The sequence below is a fragment of the Tiliqua scincoides genome, chromosome 5, assembly GCF_035046505.1.
Source record: "Tiliqua scincoides isolate rTilSci1 chromosome 5, rTilSci1.hap2, whole genome shotgun sequence".
Lineage (NCBI taxonomy): Eukaryota > Metazoa > Chordata > Lepidosauria > Squamata > Scincidae > Tiliqua > Tiliqua scincoides.
In genome coordinates this window covers 46,321,026-46,348,323 of record NC_089825.1, presented here as the reverse complement: position 1 = coordinate 46,348,323, position 27,298 = coordinate 46,321,026, and the positions used below count along the sequence as shown (strand labels likewise).

General features: G+C 43.6%; 1 protein-coding gene across 4 annotated transcripts in view; it reads right to left on the bottom strand.

Moving 5' to 3' along the window:
- RBMS3 (RNA binding motif single stranded interacting protein 3) overlaps positions 1 to 27,298 on the bottom strand; it is an 851,530-nt gene that overhangs the window by 29,649 nt on the left and 794,583 nt on the right. For 3 of the 4 annotated variants that reach the window (XM_066631436.1, XM_066631435.1, XM_066631438.1), the window contains one exon: positions 20,925 to 21,035. The exons of the other annotated variant lie outside the window; for it this stretch is intronic. In XM_066631436.1, coding sequence (XP_066487533.1) covers positions 20,925 to 21,035 — 111 coding nt within the window. The remainder of the gene's footprint in view (positions 1 to 20,924; positions 21,036 to 27,298) is intronic. 4 annotated transcript variants of the gene reach the window in all.

Sequence of the window (27,298 nt, the reverse complement as noted above, 5' to 3'; positions counted from 1 at the left end):
CTTTTCAAACCCACTTAACATCTCTGCAACACAGTCAAGCTGTTTGCAAATGCAAGTCCTGCATTTGTCAGTCACATGCATGGTGTGGTTTTTGGATCCAAGCTTATGATTTTTGAAAAGTACATTCCTTTCCATCCCCCACAGATCCCAATTGCATTGATCAGCTTTCACTGTTCTACATTCATTATGTCACAGATATCTAAACGTCTGTGTTGAGCTACAAGATCAATAACGCTAATGTTTTAAAGGTATGGGGATAGTGTATTTTCAGAGATGAAAAAGAGACTCTGTAGTTCTCTCAATTACAGGCTGATTTCAGAGGGTGATGAATTTTGCCTCTGGAGACGTGAGTCAGCCAACCTGTACATCAGTAACAGTCCCACTCTGGCCTAGAAGGAATTATAATTGCACAAACCGAGACAGTATCTGCTTATCGCCATCCTAGCCTCAGGACTGAAACTTTTTGTGAACTGTAAAAGATCATGAAAAAGAAGGCTAAAAAAGAAGTCAGTTGAGAAAGAAAAGAAAAAAAGATAAAAATAATGCACCAGAGGTAGAGACTACCAGTGCCCTGTGTCCAGTTAGAATGAAAATGTTCAAACATCTTTCATATTTGCCACTAATGTTTGTTTTTTTTAAATCACTTGTTGCATTCTGAGTTCTTTACAATCCAAAGCCCAATCCTTTTCATATCTATTCAGATGTAAGCTCTATTGAGTTCAATGGAACTTACTCCCAGGTGAACGTGCATAGGATTGCAGCCTTAAATATTTTAAGTACTATAAAGACTACCGAAACATCAAAATGACTCTACTTACTAGAAGCTAATGAGGGGTTCTTCAACGCTGTCACAGTGAGCTCTCTAAATTAAGAAAGAAGTTGTCTGAAACTGCACAACCACAGTATCACTTCTCCCTGATGGTTATAGAGTGGGCCTAGTTCCAAACACGGGAGCCAGAAAATGCCACCTGGTAGCACCTGGGAACAACTAGCCATCAGTAGGAATTGAGTCATGAACAGCTGTCCTCCTAATCACCACATCCAATGAATGTTCATTGGGATGAAAAACTGAATTGACTTCATCACTGCAATGGCTTTTTTTTTTTACATCCCATTTTTCTGACGATTCTCTCTAATGAATTTGCTGGTTCTCATGTTTGCCCATAAAAAAGCTCAGCTGAGGCAAATATTAGAGCAAATTCTTAGAAAGCAAAGACTGAGTACATCAAGGCAAACATTTGCACTAGCAACCTGATTTGCTGAGTTGTTCCCATTCAATCAGGAAATGGTTTACCACAGAATCTGTCTACGGTTTTCTGTTACACAGACATAAGGCTCTCTCCTTAATTCATTTTCAGAAGAACATTTTGACATGTACACCTTGCCCCACAATATTCGCGGAGAGAAAACAAGATTAACACAATGGAATTAATTATTTACTTGGCTCCTATCAAAGATGTCCAGTCACTCCAAACATAAGGGATTGACAGTCTGGGTTGTCAGCCTGTATTGTCACGACTTCTTCACATATTTTTAATCTGATGTCCTAAGTATGTAACGTGGGAGTTCTGTGATTGGAACACCTGACATATTTTTCTTTTTCAAAAAGTAGGGTGCAGGAAGGGTTGGATTTGTGCCATGGAACAGGAGTCTAAAAGGGCACCGGGACGTAGGTTGTATCTTGCTATCTGGTGTGCTCCCTGAAGCATTTGGTGGGCCACTGCACGATATAGGAAGCTGGACTCGATGGGCATTAGATGGGCCTATGGCCTGATCCAGTGGGGCTCTTCTTACGTTCTTATGCCTCAGCCCTGATCCAAAGCCCCAGTCTCCCCTGAAGCCGTTGTTGGCCATGGAAGGGAAATCAACAGGCACAAATGTTCAGCCTGTAAGTTTTCCCTTTTTTAAGAGTGGTTTTGGGGGGCTGATTTAAGTCAGTGCACAGAGTGTGGGGCTATGGGGTTTACATCTTCCATCACACACATCGCCCGCATGCATACACACACCCTGGTAAGTATTGGGGCCACCTTTAACTGTTTTTTGAAAAAAGAGAAAGAAGTTGGGAATTCTTGTCACATAACTCTCATGTCACACTTAGTTTGGAACTCTGCAATCAAACCGTGTGGAGATCTTTACGACATTCATTTCGTTAGAATATACTTTTTGTCTCAGAATTTGTACGAAGTTTGCCTCTCCTTTCCCTTTCATTTATTTGCCTTAACTTTACATCCTATGGACCAGCACTGTCTGTCTATGGAACACATGGATCACACAAACTGATCGTGACATCCAAGTTCTGGCACCTGCATGATGTTGCATGATCAATAATATTACATTATATATTAACTGGGCACCTGCCTGGAGAACAAAGGGCCAGACCAATACCGTGGCCATTAGAGGACTGCTGGCAAGAGGCCATAGATCCACAGCCCAGGAAGGCCACACTGATGTTTAAAAGGCCCCACCCACTCAAAGTGATCTGGGATTCAGATCTCCAGAGTTGAATGGAGCTTAATTACTGCTTAAATGTCAATGCTGTTTTCAAGCCTCCAGAATGGAGATGAACCTTTCCAGATCTGAACCTTGCTGGAACAACAGATGTGATGGCTTATGATCCTATTCACTTCCCTGGAATCCCGAGTTGCAGTCTGAATTACCTGTACCCCGCTCCTCTCTTCCTAACCCTTTAGCTTTCTCCCATCATTCTTCCTTCACTGCACCCTGAAACCTTCCCTTTCTTTTCCTAGATTCCTCTTGGAAGCCCAACTAATTCTCCCTTCACATTTCCCCCATCTTTGCTCTGCCTGTTCTCCTCCAGTGGAGTTCCTCTTTTCTCTTTCTCTCTTTTCCACCTAACTGCTTTCCTTGGGGCTCTATCATGTCTGGATGTTATTGATAGAATCCCCCTCCCAATATAAAGAAGTGATTGTGGAAGCATAGTGAGTTGCAGATCAAAACCCCAGTTTTGGTCCTTCAGCACTTGCAGATAAAATTTGGTGCACCTTAACTTTTGCCTCAGTCATCTTTCACCACCAAATCTCATAGATGTGCCATGAACTCTGACAAAGGATCCCTGTACACGATTGTCTCTCTCTACAGGAGAGGGGCGTGTTGGAGGTGGGGTGGCCGTTTATGTTAAGGAAGAGATAGAATCCAGCAAAGTAGAGATTGAAGGTGGGTCCAATTCCACCATAGAATCTCTGTGGGTTAAATTACCAGGCCTGAGGAGTGATGTAATACTGGGGGTGTACTATCGTCCTCCAGACCAGAAATCGGAAGGCGACCTTGAAATGAGGAAACAGATCAGGGAGGTGACAAGGAGGGACAGGGTTGTAATCATGGGGGACTTCAATTATCCTCATATTGACTGGGTCAATTTGTGTTCTGGTCACGAAAGGGAAACTGGATTCCTTGACATGCTAAATGACTGTGCCTTAGAGCAGCTAGAGGACAGGTGACACTGGATTTAATATTGTGTGGTACTCAGAACCTGGTTAGAGATGTCAATGTTATGGAGCCATTGGGGAACAGTGATCATGCTGCGATCCGTTTCGACATGCATGTTGGGGGAAGAATACCGGGCAAATCTCTCACAGAAACCCTTGACTTCCGACGGGCAGACTTCCCTCAAATGAGGAGGCTGGTTAGAAGGAAGTTGAAAGGGAAGGTAAAAAGAGTCCAATCTCTCCAGAGTGCATGGAGGCTGCTTAAAACAACAGTAATAGAGGCCCAGCAGAGGTGTTTACCACAAAGAAAGAAGGGCTCCACTAAATCCAGGAGGGTGCTTGCATGGCTAACCAGACAAGTTAGAAAGGCTGTAAAGGGCAAGGAAGCTTCCTTCCATAAATGGAAGTCTTGCCTTAATGAGGAGAAAAAAAAGTAACATAAACTGTGGCAAAAGAAATGTAAGAAGGTGATATGGGACGCCAAGAGAGACTATGAGGCACACATGGTCAGCAACATTAAGGGGAATAATAAAAGCGTCTTCAAATATGTTAGAAGCAGGAAACCCGCCAGAGAAGCAGTTCGCCCTCTGGATGGTGAGGAAGGGAAAGGGGAGATAAAAGGAGACTTAGAGATGGCAGAGAAATTAAATGAGTTCTTTGCATCTGTCTTCATGGCAGATACCGCTGCCCGAACGGCCCCTCCTGACCAAGGAATTAAGTCAGATAGAGGCTAAAAGAGAAGATGTTTCAGACCTCATTGATAAATTAAAGATCAACAAGTCACCGGGCCCTGATGGCATCCACCCAAGAGTTATTAAGGAATTGAAGAATGAAGTTGCTGATCTCTTGACTAAGATATGCAACTTGTCCCTCAAAACGGCCACGGTGCCAGAAGATTGGAGGAGAGCAAATGTCACATCAATCTTTAAAAAGGGAAAGAAGGGGGACCTGGGAAACTATAGGCCAGTCAGCCTAACATCTATACCGGGTAAGATGGTAGAATGTCTCATCAAAGATAGAATCTCAAAACACACAGACAAACAAGCCTTGCTGAGGGAGAATCAGCATGGCTTCTGTAAGGGTAAGTCTTGCCTCACGAACCTTATAGAATTCTTTGAAAAGGTCAACAGGCATGTGGATGCGAGAGAACCCATAGACATTATATATCTGAACTTTCAGAAGGCGTTTGACACGGTCCCTCACCAAAGGCTACTAAAAAAACTCCACAGTCAGGGAATTAGACGACAGGTCCTCTCATGGATTGAGAACTGGTTGGAGGCCAGGAAGCAGAGTGGGTGTCAATGGGCAATTTTCACAATGGAGAGACGTGAAAAGCAGTGTGCCCCTGGATCTGTCCTAGGACTGGTGCTTTTCAACCTCTTCATAAATGACCTGGAGACAGGGGTGAGCAGTGAGGTGGCTAAGTTTACAGACGACAGCAAACTTTTCTGAGTGGTGAAGACCAGAAGTGACTGTGAGGAGCTCCAGAAGGATCTCTCCAAACTGGCAGAATGGGCAGCAAAATGGCAGATGTGCTTCAATGTCAGTAAGTGTAAAGTTATGCACATTGGGGCAAAAAATCAAAACTTCACATATAGGCTGATGGGTTCTGAGCTGTCTGTGACAGATCAGGAGAGAGATCTTGGGGTGGTGGTGGACAGGTCGATGAAAGTGTCAACCCAATGTGCGACGGCAGTGAAGAAGGCTAATTCTATGCTTGGGATAATTAGAAAAGGTATTGAGAACAAAACGGCTAATATTATATTGCTGTTGTACAAATCTATGGTGAGGCCACACCTGGCGTATTGCATCCAGTTCTGGTCGCCACATCTCAAAAAAGACATAGTGGAAATGGAAAAGGTGCAAAAGAGAGTGACTAAGATGACTACGGGGCTGGGGCACCTTCCTTATGAGGAAAGGCTACGGCGTTTGGGCCTCTTCAGCCTAGAAAAGTGGTGCCTGAGGGGGGACATGATTGAGACATACAAAATTATGCAGGGGATGGACAGAGTGGATAGAGAAATGCTCTTTACACTCTCACAGAATACCAGAACCAGGGGACATCCACTAAAATTGAGTGCTGGGAGAGTTAGAACAGACAACAGAAAATATTTCTTTATTCAGCGTGTGATTGGTCTATGGAACTCCTTGCCACAGGATGTGGTGATGGCATCTGACCTGGACGCCTTTAAAAGGGGATTGGACAAGTTTCTGGAGGAAAAATCTATTATGGGTTACAAGCTATGATATGTATGTGCAACCTTCTGATTTTAAAAATGGGCTATGTCAGAATGCCAAATGCAAGGGAGGGCACCAGGATGCAGGTCTCTTGTTGTCTTGTGTGCTCCCTGGGGCATTTGGTGGGCCACTGTGAGATACAGGAAGCTGGACTAGATGGGCCTATGGCCTGATCCAGTGGGGCTGTTCTTATGCTCTTATTGCTTTCCCCCTTGGGTGCATGTGTGTTTAAAAAAGGACTGTCATGGTCAATGGGGACACAAGTTGCCTCCTTGTGCCAGTGTCAGACCTGACCTCATCCTTTGGTATTGCTGTAATATCCGTGTTACTCTCTCCAACACCAGTGCCACACTGGAACTCTTGTACCTTGCTGGTTGTGGCAGCATGAGGTCCACCTTGATTCCCAAATTGCATCCTTGTGTCAAATGAGATGCAGAAGCTGATGCAATATGACTCTTTGTTTAGTATCCAGTTCTGTGATTATTTTTTATTATCGTGAATAGGGTCCCCCCCTTTGACTAATAGAAATCCCACTCTTTACCTGCTCCAAGTTCTAACTGAAGTCACATAGCTGAGGAGGAGGGTTTACAAACAGTTTCAGTCTGCCTAAACTTCAGCTCATTTGGATACAGAAGCTTGAGGACCTGTGTCAACAGCTCAGGGACTGCAAAGCTCCCTGAAGCCTTGAAATCAGTATTGTGGATTTTAGCACAGCATGGCACAGCTCTGTCCAAGCAATGATTAATTGCTAGGACTTGGATGAAAAATATGCAATTTTGAGTGGCACTTGAAGAGTTACTGAACACAAATATGCCAAATGACCTCCCTGTCCCCTCAACTACAGTTCTGAGCTGGAGAATGTCTTGTAAAAATGTTGCTCAATTCCTGATGTGTTTGAGCTGGACAAATTCGTATTCTGAATCAGGTACCATGACTTTCAGAAACAAGTTACTGCTTCAACCACAGTACCTGACTGAAATGGATTAATATGAGAAAATATTTTATATCTTGCCAAGAAAACAGATTACCATTTCAGAAGACCGTTCTATTCCTAAATTACTTTTTCTACTAGATGTGTTCATTTACTGTCAACCTAAATTGAAAACAAACAGAAAACTTCTGAGTGCTAAGCACGAACGGTCCTTTTATCACATTGACTTTCACTTTGCTCGAATAGCCCTTTATGCCAGGTTCCTCAAAGAGTTCCAGTTGCTTACACCTTGCAGTAGTAGGAGGTTAGGAAAATTGAGAGGGATTGTCATTTTGCCTCCTATAATAGATGATTGATAAAGAAAGTAAAAGAGCTTCAAGATTTACACCTGATAATGCTAAAGCTGTGAGATACTAAAGAAATGTGCGGCTGTAACATCTCTAGGAACTACATTGTGTACACTTAAAATAATAGAAGTCTTTTCATAAAAAAGACTTTAGAAAACATTATGGGATTTAGGTGATGTCATAAACCAGGAAAGATCAAAGCATGCACAAATTCAAGCACAGATAAGGAACAGGTTCAACAATAGCAAAGGGTCCACTGAGGATTTTTGGTGACATTGTAAACCACCAGAGGCCATGGGCGATCCAAAGAAAATATTAGATAAGGAATGCATAACAAGCTTGCTGTGTCGCTTGAGGAGTTCCGCAGATATTATCAGTGCTGGGCACCAAGAGAGCTAGCACAGTAAGTGATAAGAAACGATGTCCTGGAATAACTAGTTTGTTATTCCACTGAGAGCTTGCTGGTGACACTATAAGCCAGGAAAGCAGAGCTTCCTATCATCATCATCATCATCAAAAAAAGATACAGATACATTCCTGAATCTTGACTGCTTTTTTTGAATAGGGAATGTCTTCCTTACAATGGCCTATTGTAATCCATTGGTACTTCAGTGGCACCACTGTGTGTGTATGTATGTCATGTATGTGCATATGCCTGTGGGGCAGCCCATGGGCTGCTGTTTTGGCCATTTCCCATCCCTCCCCCAGACGGACATGTTGACATCATATACCATTTTGCACATTTGACAGCACCGTCCTCAAACACATTAATTTTGAATTGACATGCAGAGGGCCTTAGGTAAGTGGCAGAACACATGCTTTGCATGCTGAAGGGCCCAGCTTCAATCCCCAGCAGCTTCAGAAAGGGTAGAGAAAAATGCCTGTCAAACCCTGGAGAGTGAAAGTCAGTGTCAACAATACTGACCTCGGATGGTCATCCTAGATGGTCTGACTGTACAAGGCAGCTTCCTTTGAGAATGCCAAACTAGACCTGGAAGGTCAAGGAGTTAAAGAACTGTGGAAGAGACCATGCAGCACAGGATGGAGAAGTAGCAAGAAGCTTTCGCAAGTGAGGCTTAAAGTCACCTCTATTTAAAATTTGCACCTAATGTGAAGGTAATACCAGGGGCATTGTCAAACATAGCAGTGCAAGGGGGCACTACTGTCCTGATCATCTTCTTGCTCATTTTTACCTGTGCTGAAGCAAAGGGATGGGGGCTTCACTGATCCTCCCAGCTTATCTCCTCCCCCCCCCCCTGAGATGGCAAGCAGATTCACAGAGCAAGAGAGAGGCACCTTTTTTTTCCCCCAGGCAGGGAGACACCCCTCTCCAAGTGACACATTCAGTGACACAATCCTAGGCATGCCTACAAAAAAGTAACAACCCAATCCTGAGCTGGCCATTGTGTTGGGACCGCTGCAGCAGCGAAACGGCTGCCGCACCATCCTGCACACAGCAGGGCAGCTGCTGGCAGATCGTCAGAGGAAGGGGACTTTCAACCTCTTCCCCCGGGTAAGGCAAGTAGCCACACAATGGGGCTACTCGATGCTGTGCTAACCGTTGGGCTGCTGTAGAATCAAGAGCCTCTGTGTCGGGTCCACGGCTTGACATGGAGGCTCTAGATGAGGAAGCGCAGAGCTCCTCCCACCTGCCCCATGCTGCCCTGCCCTCTCCCCTGGCACGCCTCCTTCCCGCCCTCTCCCTGTGCTCCAGAGGCTCACATCTCCCAATGGCCCTATTAATACATTACGCTCCTTCAAACTCCTGCAGCACACCTGCAGATCATTCACAGCACACCAATGCGCTTCAGCACAGTGGTTGAATGGCATACAGGATGGTCCTTCCCCCCCCCCCCACCTACCACTACATGTGCAAACATGCTATCTGGGGTCCAGGTTTTTCTGACCCAAAATTAGAATCAAATTCTAATTTGACTTTGAGGAGGTGGGGAGAAGGCATGCTGGGGGGAGGGAGCAGGGCGGGAAGGAGGCGGGACCAGTGGAGCTCTATTCCGCCGCATCCAGAGCTTCCATGTCAGACCGTGGGCCTAACAAAGAGGCTCTTGATTCTGCACCAGACCAAAGGCTGCCACAGAATTGAGTAACCCCACTGTGGCGCTACTTACCTGGAGAAAGGGGATGAAAGTCTCCTCTCCTGGAGAGCCGCTGCCAGCTGCCCTGATGTGTACAGGATGCCATGGCAGCCATTTTGGCACTGTAGAAGTCCTGGCGCAATGGGTAGCTCAGGATTGGGCTGTGAGGCATTGAGGAAGGAGAAAGAAAGAAACCTTTCCAGGGACTTTGACAAACGGGAGTGGAACTTCTGGCACTTTGTTTAAAGGATAATCCCCACTTTTTTTGGTGGGCCAATGGAATAAGAGAACCAAGGCACTGAAGGCAAAAAAAACTTGCCACAAATGCCCAATTATATCCTGCAAGAGATTTCGTGACCAGATATGGTGATGACCACCCTTTGTGCCACACAGCAGATAAGGAGGGAATAAGGAAAAAACGTAGACATGTGTGCCATTTTAAATACTCATCTAGTGTAGCGAAATGGGTCTAAGGTTATCCTTGAACTTGACAATTCAATAATAATAATAATAATAATAATAATAATAATAATAATAATAATAATAATACCTCAGAAACCACCATAAACCTGACACTCTATGGCTGGTTTTAATGTGAGGGTCCGATCAAGTTCAAATGGTGACTACCCATGCAGGGACTGCCCACAGTTAATAGAAATCTCATCTGAGAGAAAATTTCTTATTGTCACTACATGTATTTTATTTATTAGTTCCTTAGCATAGAAAACCATTCCATGAGGCCTACTGAAGAGGATCCACCCCCATAAAAAAAAAGCCCATAACTCCGGTTACACTGAACTAGAAAGTTACCACAGCGAGACCAACTAAAGCTGTTTTAGATCTTTGCTTGCTGGAACTTGCTGAATATTGAAAGCATGATTCATATATCCACATTACCATTGCAAGTAAAGTTTTTGTAGCCTTGAATCTGTGCACCTCTTTGCCCTTACTGAAATGGGATTTTACCGACACAATTCTGAAAAGGGGGAGAATAATCAGCAGAAATTCACGAACGTGGCAATAGTACGGGAGGATGTGAGCAGGAAGAAAAGGTTATCTCAAACACTCCTTGGAAATAGAAGTGACAGCATGTTGACAATAAAGCTTTCTTCAAGAGTAAACCTCACCAAAGGGAAAATATTATAACAGCAAATAACTTCTTCTGCTCAGATGCCAGAGTACTGCTTTGATGGCTCCAAAAAGTGCCATTGCAAAGTGAAAGGAGCTGAGCAACAGATCCGGAGAACTCTGATCAGGCTATTCGGTTTTATTTTTCAAAGAGAGGTTTTATATTGTATCCAATTCATGCCGTCAGTCACAACTTTTATTAAACCACAAAAGTGATGCCAGATCAAAGGTGCTTTAAGACACCTTATGAGTGACAGCCTGATGATGGAGCAATTTCAGGATCCATTTATTATTAAACAGGGACTAATGCTTCTTTCTCTCTCTCCCCCCTTCTCCTTTAGCGTGGATGATATAAACCAACTGACTCTTCCAGCTAGACAAGGCAGAAGTTTAACAGCAACACTATACACTATAAATACAGACAAGGGCTGTATTTATACAGAAAATATCCCAAATGTCATTTACAAGCACCTGATGTGTAACAGGAAATGACAGGGCTTAAGCTCATAATATCTATACTCTTCCCTTCATTTCTCTTTTATGGAGGAATGAGAAGAGAGAGCTTGGAAAATGCTTCAACGGGAAGACGTTCCCTCTCTCCCCCAGTTCAAATGTGGCTTCTTCTTCACCCCTCCTGGCAAGGTATTGTAATTATGAATGAAGTGCTTTCTGAATGAAGCGGTTCACAAATCTCTTGACACAATCCTTCCAACAACCCTGTAAGACCAAGGTTACATAGTGTGTATCTCTGGAGTATGTATGCTCTGTGGTGTCACATGGCACTCACTGGTGCGCTGCCAGATGCCTGCTGCCCAGCAGCAAGGCTCCACTGCAAGCCTGCAAAAGCGGTGGGAGGCTCAGGGCAGCAGGCAGAACTGCTGCATATGTGTGTGCTTGGAAAGGCCCTTCCGCCTGCTCTGACCCTCTTACTGCTGTCTGCAGGCTTGCTTCTGGTCGCCAAACCAGGAAGTCAGTGCTGGTGACATCATTGTGCTTCATGTCATTATCACTCACTTCTGGGTTCTGGGCACTGTCTGCAGTGCAAAGGGCATCACGAGCCAGGTAGGTTTGGGATGCATTGCTACAAGGTGAGTAAGTACTATTGCCTTTGGAATGCAGCTAGGAGCTGAGGTTGAGAGGAAGCAACTTGCCTAAGGCAACCCCACTAAAATTCATGGCAAAGGTGAGATTTGAGCTACAGAAGTCCTAGCAAAAGCACCCCCTTCCTATGATAAAATATCCCAGACTAGTCGCTATCAATAAAACATACATGAGCGGAGGCTTGGTTAAGGTTTCAAAAGAAATACTTTACTCCTAGTTCATAGTTGTATACAGGTGGGGCCTCGGTATCCGTGAATGATCCATTCTTGGACCCCCCTGTGGATACCAAAAATTGCAGATAATGAAATCTGAAATTTTGACCCCTTTAAACCTTTTGAAGGCAACCAGAGCTCTGCTCTGCCCTAGTTGCCTCCAGAGGGCTTTCTGAAGCCCACAGAGGCTGCGCACATTCTTTTATGCCTTTTAAAGGCATTAAAAATGTCACTTCTGGTTCTTGACCGAAAACTGGAAGTTTTGTGTTTTTTTTGCTTCTAGGAGGCATTCTGAAGCCCGCAGAGGCCACAGGCAGATGTGCGCAACCTTTGCGGCCTTCAGAAAGCCCTCCAAACGTGATTCGAGCAGAGCTCTAGTTGCCTTCAGAGGGTTCAGGTTGAGCCAAATCCAAGGACAGAAAATCCACAGAAGTAGGCTCAACCTGTACATGCATCTTCTAATTGGATCAGGCACCCTAGTATTTTGAATAGGGAACCCTACAGCTGTCCCCTTTGTGTGGAAGTCTGATGAGGATGGGCCTGGTGGACATGGAGCTCTGGCAGAGCACATCCTTTTCCTGAATGAACTGGAAAGAACAGAGTGTGATAAGGAGGGGAGGAAGGAAACAGTGTTAAAGACTGTATTTCCTGCAAGAATCAGATGAGGACAGGAAGATGGTCTCCGGTGACTGGACAGTACAATGCCCTCCAAAGTCATGCAGGTAGCATTGCATTCAAATTCCAACAAGTCTTAGCCATCCCCTATACCAACTTTCAAAGAATAACTACAAAAGGAAATGAAATAATGATACAATCTAGAGAGCTGGACTTGAGAATACTGTTTCAGCTTTACATTTAAATCTCCAAAATGACTACTGAGTCTGACCCCCCCCCCCAACCTTTGGGCCATCACAGCATCACTGTAGGAGATGAGCATGTGCTCTTAGCCTTTATTTATGCTTGCCCATCTTTTGTTGTTGATAGCCTGCCAAATGGTGCAATCCTATCGTGCGCTGAATCAGGCAAGCCAGGAGGCTTGCACTGTATCCAGTGCAAGATAGGGCTCCACAGCGGCTCAGTCGAAAGTAAGGGGAAACATTTCTCGTTACCTCTGGGTGAGCCACTGCGACCTCTACGGGTCTCCTTGGACTTGTGCCACCTCCTGAGGTGGCGCAAGTCTGAGGAGAGTGGAGCGGCTTGAAGCTGTTCCACGTTGCTCGGGATCTGGGATTGGAAACCGGTATAACAGCCAGATCCCAGCCTCGCCTTCCACTTCTTGCCTGCCCGCTCCTGGGACTGCCCTCCACTCGATCTCCCCCCACCCCGGAACACCTCCCTGCCTCCTCCTCCCTGCCTCCTCCCTGCCCACCCCAGAGCCTTGCGTCAGCCGAGTTCAGTCGATGCAAGGCTTGCTCCGCAAGCCGCCACAGAGGCTGGATGCAGCCTCCATGTGCCATCACACCTCTGGAGGCTTGCTCTAGAGGAGGTGCAAACATGCTTTACGGCAAGTTTGCAACCCTCCTAGGAGGGCACAAGGGACTTACGCCAGCCTAATTCATATTTAGAATTGCGCTGAAAGTGGTTAGAGTGTATCCCCCATTGTTGACTATTTAATGCTGATGTGCTTACTGCAACCTCCTTCCCCTAATGAAGCCAATTTCCCCCTATGGCTAGCCCCTGGTGGAAGGTAGTTACACATCTCAGGAAATAACTACAGTGCACAGTGTCAAGTACAATTTCAACTGTTCATTTGGAGTTTCTTTGGAAAGAAAGTTTTATGTGAATTCACAAAATCGCCTTCTTTCATTCGAACCACAGATTTTGCAATGCTGCAACTTGCCCTTAAGGGCTGCCAGTATATGAATTAGGACAGTCAAGTCTCCATTTGCTCTAGTGGAGCAAGGCTGCACACTCCTGTGGGTTCACTTGTACATGTGACAGAGAACCCCATGCCAGGTGAATGTTAGTTTTTGCAGATAGACTGTTAAAAAAAAAAAAAAAAGTTTGCAAGCCTGCATTTTTAAATAAGCAGCATTCTGTCAAACATCAGCAGCTTAACCCCCATGTTTGTTCCTATACTCCCAGCCAAACTGCTTGCTAGGAAACCCTGAGGAGGGCAGTTTTTTTGGGCTCAAGCATATGCTATGCTGATTAACAAAATGGTTTGTCAAAGGAAGTGAATGTATGAAAGCCTCTTAATAAAAGTACTTTGCATATTGCAAGCTTTTAAATTAATCTGGGACAGAATGCAGTGGATACTAATGATGCAGAATAGTTGATTACTTTCTGGCTTGTTTGTATACAACAGCTTGTTGAATGGTAGCCAACGGTCCTTTATAGCACTGTCTTGCAGATTTTTAAAGGACATTATAAGTATGTGCACAGTGAAAATTTATTATTCATGCCTTTAAACACGATCCTGTTGAGGTGTTTTTTTTTTTCTCATCTACCTAGACTTGTTTGGATTGCAGTGTCCTGAAAAAATTCACCTCTGCAGACCAGACCAGGACTTCTAATGAATGAATTAAGTGGAAACGGGTTCACAATAATCAATCCAAAACTGTTCATGAAAACTACAGCCTGATTGGAAAAGATAACGAGGGAAGGAGTCCATTACTTCCCTGTAGACCTATCAAGAAAGAATGTGGTTCTGCTGAGAAAGCTTCCATAAGGTCCCAAAATCCTGACACATTCCTAAAGACCATAGCCAAAAAAGGCTCATAAAACTCACTGAGAGTTTTCGTTATTTAAAGGTTGAGAATTATTCCATGCTGCTTTTTATTGGACAGCAGCACTCAGTCGAAGCTGCAGACTCTGCAGAAGCTGCAGTATTTACAAAGAAAATACTCCAAGGTTATGGCGAAAAACAGATACCAAAGAGGCTTTATTTGGTGTCCAGAGGAGTGTGACATTCTCATGCTAAAGTAGTTATAGAACTTTTCACTTATAAACGGCAAAGGTCAGTGCTATGATTTAACTGTGTCTGCTTAAATATTAAATTAGACAAGCTGCAAACATTCATGAATGAGCAAAAAGCAATCTTAAGTCATCTATAGGATGTGTTTGCATACACACAGAAACATAACTTAGGGTGCAATCCTATCCTGCGCTGGAACAGGCAAGCCAAGAGGCTTGCGCTGTATCCAGCGCAGGATAGTGGCCAGAAGCAGTTTAGCCAGAGGCAAGGGGAAACTTTTCCCCTTACCCCTGGGTAAGGGCCACTGGCCCCTACGGGTCTCCTTGGACTTGCGCCACCTCTGGAGGTGGGACAAGTCCGAGGAGAGCGGAGCAACTTGAAGCTGCTTCGTTCTCCTCGGGAACGGAGGTTGGGATCTGGCCCCGCTTCCCTCTCCTCGCCTGCCTGCCCCTGGGGCTGCCCACCACCTGCCCTCCCCCACCCAGGAACACCTGCCTCCTCCCCGCCTACCTTTGCAGTTTGTGTCGGCCCAGGCGGGTCGAAGAAAGCCTCAGAGAGGAAGCAGGCTGGAGGCTTGTGTCAGTCTCTGTAGGCTGAGATTTATTTTTGCTCTTGTTTATGAATACTTGCAGCTTGCATGATCTTAAAAACTTCATCTAAAACTGCATTCACTGTCTCAAAATATTCTCAGATAAGCAGATTTGTCAAAGACAAATGTACTTAAACTTTACCGAAGAGACCACAGGACCACCAATTCCTTGGAATGTGTGAAAGATCACAATATGTTCCAGAAAAGGTCACAACTTATTACAAGAACAAGTTCTGTTAGTTCTGTATATGAAAATGTAAATCAAACACTTTTGCCTACTGGGGAATCTTCTTTCCTTTGACTCAGGATTTCATAAAGAGAAAAAACTGTGAGTGTTTGGCTTTGGCAATAGTGATTTCTAATGACCAAACAGAAAAGGGAAAATGCCTTGCTTTAAACCTGTTTCTTTAAGAACTTCAAAATACTGATGTCATAAACACTTATTTAACAAGTTCAGAATTAGTTCAATCAAAATTGTGTTAAATACAGAAGGCTCAAGTCACCGAAAATATGCCACATGTGGATATGGGCCATCAAATATAATTGAACAATTCAGAACTAAGAGCATAATCCTGAGCTGCCCGGTTGTGTGGCTGCAGCAGCTCTGAAAATGGCTCCGAAAATGGCTCCAAAAAGGAGTTTTTGGCCTCCCTCCCTCCCTCTCTGCTCCCTCCCTCTGGCAGAAATCTCCAAATTCACCTGAACATGTTTAGCTAGACAAATTTGGTGACAGGTCAAACTTTCAGGCCCAGTTTAGCACAAATTGCAAGGGATCCAGAGGACTGGCATATGATTTTGGTTGTTCTTGTGACAGGGTAAGTTAAAGTCATATAAGAAGCTTCTAGGATTCATCAGTGGCATGAATAGCAGAGCAGTTTCATGCTTTGGCTCATTTGACAAGACAGAAAACTACTTGAGAGTGCAATCCTAACCAGAGGTTAGGCTGGTGCAAGTCCCCTGTGCCGGCCTACAAGTGTTACGAACGTGCTGTAAAGCAAGGACATGCGCCGGCTTCCCAGAACCAGATTCACTGGCAGAAGGAGGAAGTAAGCACCAGACAAAGGAGGCCAGTGTGGGAGTCGGAGAGGGTGGTGGGAGGGTGGAACGGGGGTGTTTTTGGACAGGGGGGCCGGTGGGTGTTCCAGGCCTGGGAGGGGGGTGGGACTGGCCTTGGCAACTTAGGCTGGATCTCAACCCCCTCCCAGCCAGCCCTGTATTACACCGGGTAGCTTGGATTTTCACAAACGATTTCTCTGGCGCAGATCTAAGTAGCCCCACAGGGGCTGGTTAGTGTGCAACAAGGGATAAGGGGGAAAATATCCCCTTACTATGAGTTGTCCCACAGCCACCTCCTCACCTGCCCTGAATACAGTGCAGGCCAGTTGGCCCGCCTGTTCCAACACAGGTTAGGATTGGGCTGCCCATTAGATTGATGCACATCACTTCACAATGCTGCAAGTTAGAGGGACTCTGAAGACTTTGACCAGGGATAGACTACCCATGGCTCACGGGCCAGAGTTGGCCCATCAGCCAAAATTATCAGGACTGTGAACCCAAAAAGATACAATCACCTGGCCCACAGTGGTCCTAAAAAATTATCTCTCTGTACGGCTTACAGTGTAACCAGACCAAAGGTGGAAGCTTTCTTTGTCATCATTCACTATCTGGGCAAGCGTTTCTCCAGCCATGTCCATCTCTTTTTTTTTTTTTAGCTCTATGGCCTAAGCAGGACGTTTGCACGTGTACATTGAATGCACATTCGTTCCTAGTGCTGAAAGACTCGATGTATGACCCTTACATGGAAAAAGTTTGCTGAGCTCTGGCTTAGACTACCAGTTATACAAAAGCTTTCATCAACATGTCTACAGGTCACATTTGACGTGATGCATCAAGGTCTGGTCTAGGCAGGAGGTCTGGTCTAGAGGGTAGAGCCTCCATTTGCCTGAAGATTAACATCCACAAGGTCGCCAGTTCGAGGCCACTGGCACCGTGCGACCTTGAAGCAACTGGCAAGCTGCAGCTGAGCTGTTCCATCTGCTCAGAGCGTGGGAGGATGGAGGCCAGAATATTAAACCAGATTGAAGTGTAACACCTTGAATGTAGTGGTTCTTGAAAGAAAGAACCTTCTTTCAATTTGTAAAAATCCCTGCGTGGATTTAAATAGCCTGCCTATGTAAACCGCCTTGAATAAAGTCTTGAATAAAGACCAAGAAAGGCGGTATATAAATACTGTATATTATATTATATTATATTATGCATGAGATCTATGATTAGGCAACCATGAAACCCAAATCTGATTTGGATGCTAGGGGAAGAGGGTTTAACCCTTTTCTTGGCATTTTTCCAATTAAATATCCTTTCCCCAGCTGCTGTTTGCCCCACGTGGAAAAATTACATCTGCGCATAATATACCTGTATCTCTTTCAGGCCAAACTTTGAAACCTTGGTTGAAGGATTAACTCCTCTTCCCCAACACTGCAGAGCCAATCAGATCCAAGAGGTTTCATAACGGCTATTATTATTATTTTATTTTTTTCAATTTTAACTGCCAGAGTTTCTAATCAAGTATCTTCTACCTCACATTTAATTGCATACTATACCAAAGAGCAAATATCAAGAGCAATGACCCCATTCACCACACATTTCCCCCCCCCCATAACTTTTGCAATCAGTTCATTGGCTAAAACACATTTGTTGACAGATATAATGATTAAACATGCACACACACAATTTTATAACTTGGTAATTTCTTTTTCCAAACAGCAACCTCTCTAGTTAGTAAACTCTCAGATTTCCAGTGTATGTTATAAATGGTTACTGGCCATTTTAACTTCTTTCAGGTCCATAAACCAAACAGAAAGAAAGATAAAGGGAAATATTCAAAACCCATTTCTGTTTCCTATGTTTCTTGACTTGAAGCATTTAAAGAATATCAGGAACTACCAAAACAAATAAAATGTCTGAATGTCAATATTTTTCTCACATATGAAAAATAATACTACCACTGCAGTAGCAAGCAAGCAAGCAAGCAAGCAAGCAAACAAACAAGATGACTTGGGGTCTGGAATTTAATGCCACCATAAACATTTACACAGCAACTTATCAAAGGAATAATTTAATGCACTGTGTGCAACAAATACTGACCTTTGATTGAAATGTGCGTGTGTGTAAGCAAGATTTATATAGATAAATATTTGTCTGGGGTGTGTATACATATAAACATATCTGCACCTTCACATAGTAGATATGTCAAATGGTCTTCACAGTTCCTCATATTATGTATTCTGAGACTATTGTTGTTTACTTAGCAGATAGCTAGCTAGATAGACCAGCCATTTTCAACCACTGTGCCATGGCACACTGGTGTGCCGCAAGTGGTCCACAGGTGTGCCACAGGAATTTGGGGGAAGGTCATTTATTAATAAGGCCAATGGGAGATGTGAGCCCCCACTGGCAGCATGGTGTGCCTTGTCAATTGTCAAAAACCTGGTGGTGTGCCTTGACCATTTTATTGCCTTGTCAGTGTGCCGTGAGATGGAAAAGGTTGAAAATCACTGAGATAGACAGACATACACCTTCCTGTTCAGAGTACTGTAGTTTTATCTGGAGGATTTAGACCAGGGGTGCTCAATAGGTGGATCGCGATTTACTAGTAGATCGCGAAGCAAAATGAGTAGATCGCGGAGTGCCGACCCCCCCTTCAGGTGCCTCTGGGAGGAAACGCCGGGAGTAAGGCCCATTGTACTCAATGGGGCTTACTCCCAGGTAAGTGTGGCTAGGATTGCAGCCTCACAGCCTAATCCTAGGCATGTCTACTCAGGAGTAAGTCCTGTTATACTCAGTGGGGCTCAAGGTACACCAACATACATTGTACACATAAATGTTATATGTTATGATGGTGCGAACATTGTAAAAAAAACTCTGGTAGATCTCCAGGCCTTACTGGGTTTCAAAGTAGCTCTCGAGCCAAAAAAGTGTGAGCACCCCTGATTTAGACAGACAGACAGAAAGACAGACATTTTTGCCTATGAATGTATGTATTTTGAATCACATTTTGTAGGCAGGAAAGAGATGATATTAAGTCAACAAATGCATTCTACACATTCAGCCCTCATCTTAAATGCACTTTACTTGTATGTGCCATTCAACCACATGTGCTCAGTGAACAAAAAATAAAACAAAACAGAAAAAATAGCAATTTAAATATTGCAGGCTGTTTTGCCCACCATTCCATGTACTAAATACATGCCCTGGAGTGAGATTAAGATTGGAGTAAATCTGCTATTCCCTCAGTTGGTCTCAGTTCCCAAGTGTTGACAGCCTGTCATTTTTAAAGAGACAGTATGTAATTTTTGGATGTAGTGAATTTTCAAGGTAATTTTCAGACTACGCGATTTTAGCTTTAGGTGCTGACTGTGGAATGTAACCCTTGTATAAGATGCAGGCTGACTGTACTTATTTTCTATTTATTTAATTATTACAACAGAGGATGTATTTAAAATTCATTTAGAGTGTGTGTTCTGTAGCAGTGGCACAGCGTAAGTGTGCACTATCTCAGCTTGCCATTGGAGTCAATCATGTTGAGCAGTGGCCAAAGGCCCACGTCCAACAGACATAAACCCTGAACCTTCAGTACTGGTAGTTGTGGTAGTTCCTCATGTGCCACTAGAAGGGAGATGTGATGGGGACCATGTAGAACATTGCTCTAGCTCCAGGACCCAAGTACCAATGCCCATCTGCACCACTTGCCCATCTGCAATCACAGTTGCCATTCTAGCCTGGGTTGCACTGACACACGACTGCATCTGATTCTGACTGGAGGCAAGCTGCATGTATTCTAAGTCCTGATCATTTAGTGAGTGTGGAGTCATATGTTACAATGATAAATGTAAATAGGGACTCATGTGCTTATGGGTCTCATCTGTCCTCTAGCAATCTCCTTTCCTTTCCAGAGTTACTATATTATAGTCTTTTATTAGTGCAACCTATGAATGATATCTTGGAAAAAATTTTCCCAGGCTAAAAGCCATTAATGACCAAATACTGAAAAATGCTTCAGCATCATGGGACCCTGAAAGTTTTTTTCCTTGAAGATAACAGTAGTTTCAGGATAATTTTAATCAGGAAAATGCTGTATAGAGAAAAAAGGGTGAACCCCCTCTCCTCAATATCATGGTCCTGATATCATTTGCCCTCCCTGAACAGTTGTTGTTAAACACCTACACAGGAAGAGCTTAATTGCACAGATTTCCCATCACATCTAACTGCACCTAAATGGGCTCGTTTCACTCATGATTTGATGATTTGGTTCAAATCAACCCATCAAATCAATGACGGATTGCATCTCAAATTTATTTAGTCACTGAGTTCAGTGCAGCTTAGTCATAACAAAGGGCCCAAAACTATCCAGCACAGGAGCAGCAGCACTAAATGGCTACCACTGAATCCTGTGCCAGATCCGAGCAAGTTGAAGGTCTCCTCGGGGGAAGGAGATATTTGTCCACCTTCCCTTGCCCTCCCCCCACCCAGGAACGCCTCCCTCCAGCCCCCTCCCCAAATCCCTGTGCTACTCTGCTCCACTGGCAGCCAGGGCTTCTGCTGCAGTGTCAGTGGGGCAGCTCAGGCCTTCCCACCGGTGCCACTGCAAATGTGCCTTACGGCATGTTTGTGACAACCAGCACTGACACTGGGGCTGCAGCGCCAGAGCTCATGAAGCTGTGAATTGGGTTGCCCTATACTAAGGATATAATCTGATGTTGGGATTTTAAAAAAAAACTATAAATTGATACAGAAAAAGAAGATTCTCTCCAGCAATATTCTAATAATAAAGACTGGAACGTAAACTAAATTGACTGACCGAAAGACAACCAAGAGACTCCAGAAAATAATAAAAGGAACGCATAGCACTTTCTGTCCACTTACCGTTCCTGTTGTGCCCAAGGAAAGGTGGTTCATCTGTTGTGTCAAGGGGCCCATCATACTCGCTGGCTGCATGGACATTGTGTGATCCATTGTTGGAGTTAACACAGCACCCTAGAAACACATATAATTTCCATCATAATATTTACTCCAATTACACATTTATTTGAATCACCTCATCTAAAACTTACCATAAGTTTTATATATCATTCATATAAGGCAGGCAACCCATCTCAGACAAATGATTTCGGAGCACCACTGAAGGAAAGTAAATCCTTATAGATACGTAGAATATTTGAGTTGGAAGGTAACGTATTTCTAATCCTACCCACAGGAGCTACAAAGTGCAAGTCCTTTCCTTCTTCTGGAAAACAGATATTTGAAACCAGTTATCATATAATCAGTTTACAGGGCTTCCCTATGCATGTTTACTCAGAAGTAAGTTCTACTGAATCCAGTGGAATGTAGGGCCCAATCCTATGCTTCCCAGCGCCCAGGGCTACAGCGGTGCCAAAATGGCTACTGCTACATTCAGTGGGGCTGGGAAGCAGCATGTGGTCTACTTGGGGTAAGGGAGCTTATGCTCCCTTCTCTCAGGTAAAACCCAGGCAGCCCCAATGGGTCACCTCAGATCTGTACCCGCTCTTGAGGACATCAGTGTCAGGACTCTCAGGCTGGGAGGGAGGTCAGGATAGGTGGTACGGCCTGCCACCATCACCACTACCTCCCATCCTACTCCCTCCCCCGTCACACCTTCTCCTTGTTCTCCCCCCGGCTCTTCCAGTTCTATCCAGCTTCCGAACCACTACACCATCCTGTCTCTCAATAATATCAAAACATAGCATCACACTGAGTTTCAGTCTTCAATGTTCACAGATTATGTGAGAAGTCGAAAGGAAACACCACTATATGTAGTCTTTAAGCAGAAATGGCAGCTAAAGGCAGGAAAAGACATACTTTCTAGAAGCCATCACATGAAACAATGGCTTCCTGGTGCTTCAGGGCAGTGCCAGTCCTGCCATCCTAAAAAGAGTGTCTATGCTAGTTCCTAACACATGTCACATTGAGCTTCCTGCTCCTGACAAACAAATGCATGTATACTGGTAAACACCCAAGCGAAGTCATGTAATGTTTATAATAGTCAACTTAAGTCATCTCATTCATTGCCATCTTACATTGATGTCGCCTATTTGTCCTACAAAGATCTCATTCCTAAGCAGCACAAGTAAGCATGGCAGTTGGTTTACTTTTCTAGGCACAAAGACGAACTTTCATGTGTGGCACTTCTTCCTTTATTAAAAAAACTGAATTTTTAAACAATTAATAAAACAATAATATTTGAGAACAGAATATTGTCTTAAAATGTCTGTCCTTGAGACTCAGGGTGTATAACAAGGAAGTCTTCATATGATGTGGCATATGACTACGGTGATTTAGTTAGATTTAGTTGCAATCTAAATTGGGGCCGAGTGGGAGGTGGGGCCAGGATCCGACACTTGGGAATCCTACTCCTGGGTGACCTGGCACAGCTCTAGGCTTCTTGGATCTGTGCCACCTCTTTAGGTGGGGCTGCTGCGGCATTACCCGGGGTAAGAGGGATGAATTCCCCTTGCCCTGGGCTGAGCCACAGGCAGCCCCAACCCCTGGATACGGGGCAGGCCAGCTAGCCTTCCTGTTCCAGCGTGGATTGGGCTACCCATCTGCTAAACTACAGTAAAATAATAAAAACGTGAATTAAACTGCATATGTAAGAATAGCAGAGAAGCAGCAAAAATCTCCAAACCTCATGTGCCATACATCATATTTGTTTCTGGGGATGCTACTGGATGCATTCTGTGATATAGAGGCACCCACTGAGGATTACAAGCAGATGGAGATGAGTTAATTAGGAAAGGGCTTCTTGATAGGCAGAAGGGTCAATTCTTTGCCAATGGGTCAATGAAGCTTCTTCTCAGTCTGCCCAGATACTTGCTAAGTTTTGGATTCCCTTATGTCTTGCCATTTCCAGAGTTGGGTGAGCTTCCGTGACAGCAAAGTGTTCATGGACCCGTTTCCCCCATTCTGGTTCTGTGGGAGAAAGGCCTGAGCCACTCACCCCTCTCTGTGGATTCCCTCTCCCATTCTTTCAGGCCAGGCACACCTTATAAAAACGCACCAAGGCTAGTACCTCTCCTGGCCCACTCCACTCTCCACCTCTCAGTCCTGGGCCTACCACTTTTTATTGGGTCATCCCATGGCCTATCAATGCATACAAGTGTCGTTCTTGTCAGAAACTGTTGGGTCAACTGAGTTACAAGTGTTCTCCTTTGGTACTGGGCAGAGGACATTCTACATTCAACTTTGTCTCTAACAAGAATCACCTTTTTTCTTTCCAATGTGTCAGGACAAATATCTTACCTCTTGCATTTTGTTGGAAAGAGAGGAAAGAAGCATATACATATCACTTTCACCCAGCATTATTTGCAGCTGATCAATTAAAGTCTGTATAGTTTTGCTGCAATATCTGGCTGCTAGCAACAATTAATTTCAGAGGTTTCCAGGGATACGGAGGTGTCTTTGCTTTCCTGAGATTTCTATTGGAGAAGGACTAGTTTGAAATTTAGCTTGGTGTCTGATGTGGCAGACTGATGACTATATCAGTGCATAAATTCTGGAGACAGCTCATCAAGGGAAGGCAGCAGGAAGGGATGTTGCACGACTGAATATTGTAAATCCAAGCCGCTGATGCAGTAGTCCATCTGAAAGAACAACAGTTCTCCCTTCTCTATAAACTGCCACAATTCCCAACACTGCTGATAACGTCTTCTTAATTACTCCATCTTTGAAACATGATTGAATGACAACAGGCACAAAAAGCTACTTTCTTAGTGGTTTTGCTACAGCAATAAACAGCTCCTTTCCTTGGGAACTTGAAATCCAGAATTTGTAGATAAATACAGACATCCATTTATTGAGTGGCAATTTATCATTATATAAATGAAATGAGACAGTGAGAAGTCAATGTCTTAAAGCACTTCCTTAACATCTACCAGCAGACACATCTTTTTGTTCTGGCACAACAGAGACCATCGTTTGCTGCAATTTAGTTCCCTAAATTCCACAACCCACTAAATCAAATATGGCATGTATTGACCCCAACATGTACATATTACAAACTTATTAGGGAATAAGTGCCATTTAACACAATGCTATTTACTTCTGAGTGAATATGCTTAAGATTCCATTGTAAAAATGGAATCAGAGAGTAATGTAGGAATACTGGAGGTCTGGTCTAGAGGGTAGAGCCTCCGTTAGCCCGAAGATAACATCAGAAGGTCACCAGTTCAAGGACATGGGCAGCTCCCTGAATGGCTGAGAATGGCGAGAACTTGAAGCAGCTGACAAGCCGAGCTGAGTGATTCCACCTGCTCTTGGTGTAAGCAGGAATCGTCTTGGCTGCCCTCCATGTGAGTGATGGAGCTGCTTGTCAGCCTGCATGGGAGAACTGGAGGCCAGAAGTGAGACCAAACCAGGAAGATCCATTCTGAAATGTTGTTGGTTCTTGAAAGGGAGAACCTCTATGATTGTAAAAATCTCCTTGAGGGATTTAGAAACGCCTGCCTATGTAAACCGCCTTGAATAAAGTCAGAGGAGTAATCTGATGACCAGAAAGACAGTACATAAATACCTAGCTGCTGTTGTTGGTGTTGTTGTTGTTGTTATACTGTAAATGGTGTGCATGAGAGGGGAATCAGGGAATTTAAAAGTATTTAAAGGGGTACCAGACATCTGTTCACCATACCTCACTGCGGCTTGAGCAGACAATGAATTTCAGTGACAGTAAAGCAGAGTACGGGTACGTGTTATGAATATACTTTGGAGCTCATAAACCAGCTCAGTTGTAGAAAGGCTGGGAAATCTGTGCACTTTATAGTTTTAGGAAAAGACTGAGCAGACTCCTTTTAGTAATGTTTTAGATAAAGGGTTCTTGAAATATCCACAGAGACCAGGGATGGCCAAATTTGTTTAACGTAAGAGCCACATGCGTTAAACTCCAGATGTTTGAGAGCCGCAATATATAAGAAGCATTTAAATTCTTAAATATATTTGTTCACCATGATCCTTAAACTTACTCTCCATTTATACCTGGTAAATAACTATGAAGCATGAAATTTTTTAAGAAGCATACATTTTTTTATTTACCTTTCATATTAATTGTGATGCAAAAAGGAGCTCAGCCAACATATTTCCACAAGCTGCACATTGTATGTCAAAGAGTCACGTGTGGCTCACAAGCTGTGGTTTGGCCACCCCCATTATAGACTGTTGTAGTGATATCTAAATAATGTTGATGTTTTAATAGTTCTGAAACTTGTATAACAGCAGTTGCATCTTATTTTGCTTAGCAGCAGATGATTCAGTTAGAAGAGCTGTATGGCGTCTTGACTAGAAAAGGTTAACTGATTGTGCAAAGAAACAGGGGTGATGTCAAAGAGTTGGAGTCTGGACAGTGGCCAATGGGCCCTTATAAGAGAGTCAGCTGGTTGGGTTAACCTGGCTGGTAGTGGTAGCACCCAATATACAGTAGGGGGCACTGTGGAGGCCTAGTTCAGGATTTTGGTCAGGTCTCCCAAGCAGCTGATGCTGGCATTGAAAAAAACGTAGAGAGTTGCATTTTGCATGCCTACAGAATTCTGGTGATGGACAGCCCAATCCTATCCACACTTTCCTGGGAGTAAGCCCCATTGACTCAAATGGGACTGACTTCTGAGTAGACATGCATAGGATTGGGCTGATATTCCCCTCTCCTGTTCTTTCAAACTGGAAACACAAGCTTGGCATGCAACATGGTATGTAATGTCAACATCCTTACCAGCAGAACAAATTAATGTGTCAAATGTTAATGAAACATTGGCAGTTGCTGGACAAGCATATGCTGAAGAGCACCAAACTACACTGATGCCAAAAGAGCAAACCATTTCTCTTTAATTGATTGATATAGCTGCAGAACTGTACCTCTCTTGAAATGCCAAGGTATGATACAACTACACCAATTATTTATAAACAAAGATTTAACATATGTATGTGTATTGTCTTGAAATGTACTGCTTCATTGTGTTATATCACAATACTAGAAAGGAAAATTCACTTTTTAGCTAATTTAAGTACAGGTGCAACCTTGTTATACGCGGATTTTTTATACACGGATTTGACTCAACACGAATGGCCCCTGCAAATGAGAAGGAATGTGCTGATCCCTGGAGAAGGGGAAAAATGCACCTCTTTAAAATCACAGTTTTAAAAACTTCTGTTCTTACTATTTTAGAGAGAGTCATGCAAAGGATTGCAGTTATAATCTAATTAGCCACAGATTTTTCTGTCTCAACTTGATAAGAAGGACCCTTTAAATAAAAGGAAAATGGCTGTTTAACAATAGTCTTGTTAATGCAAGAGAGAGAGCAGCAGGCTGATTCTCACTCCAAGGCAAAGCGACCCCTCCGTTCCCCCCCAACCACTTGAAAAAAAAGATCACTTTGCTCTAGGTGAAGGGAGGGGTCCCTGGCTGACCTGGAGAGAGACTGATGAATGGATTGTCTGCCTAATGACTCTGTCTTAACATAACAAAGGTCACAGGACTTTGTTTTTTAAATTGATTTGCTTTAGTTTTTTGCCATCCACCTGAGTTCTGGGTCTCAAAATAATGAGACTCAACCTGTATAATGCTTCTTTTACTCTCCAATAGTATCTTAGCATTGGCACAGCCCATACTAGTATTGACCTGAACACATACTGGATTTTTCAGGGTGTTTTAGTGGAGTTTGGGAATAGAAACTCAATTGACAGAGAAAGGTTGCCAAATTTGAGATGGGGATAGGCCACATTTTTATTGCCTGAAATCTATGCAAATTTATATATGTGGTGTGTGTACACCCAAATACACCCCTCAACAGTCTTGTGAGAATATATGTGCCTGAAATCTGTGAAAATTTTACCAAACTGGGACACGAATGTCACATCAAAGAAAGTATGTGTAAGTATAGGTAAGCAGCTAAAAGCGAACATATTGTATACATTACATCACTGAGATTTTGTTCCAATGTTCATGATGGTATTGCATTATTTTATATTAATATACTTTCATATTTAAAAACACCATTGCCCTAAAACCTGAAACAACAGTTTACTCATTACTGCAATGTAGGTTTGAGAAGGGCGAAAATAACCTTTAGGGATCCACTTACATTTCACATACTGTATACTAAAATGAGTTCAGCGTAATTTTCCTGGAAGAAAAGTCTTATGAGAGTCTTCTATTCCTTGCATAGGCTTTTGCAGTTCTTTAATGAAGCCTTGACACAGAGGTAAATGAATTTGTCCACAGTATTTAAGGGGAGAGG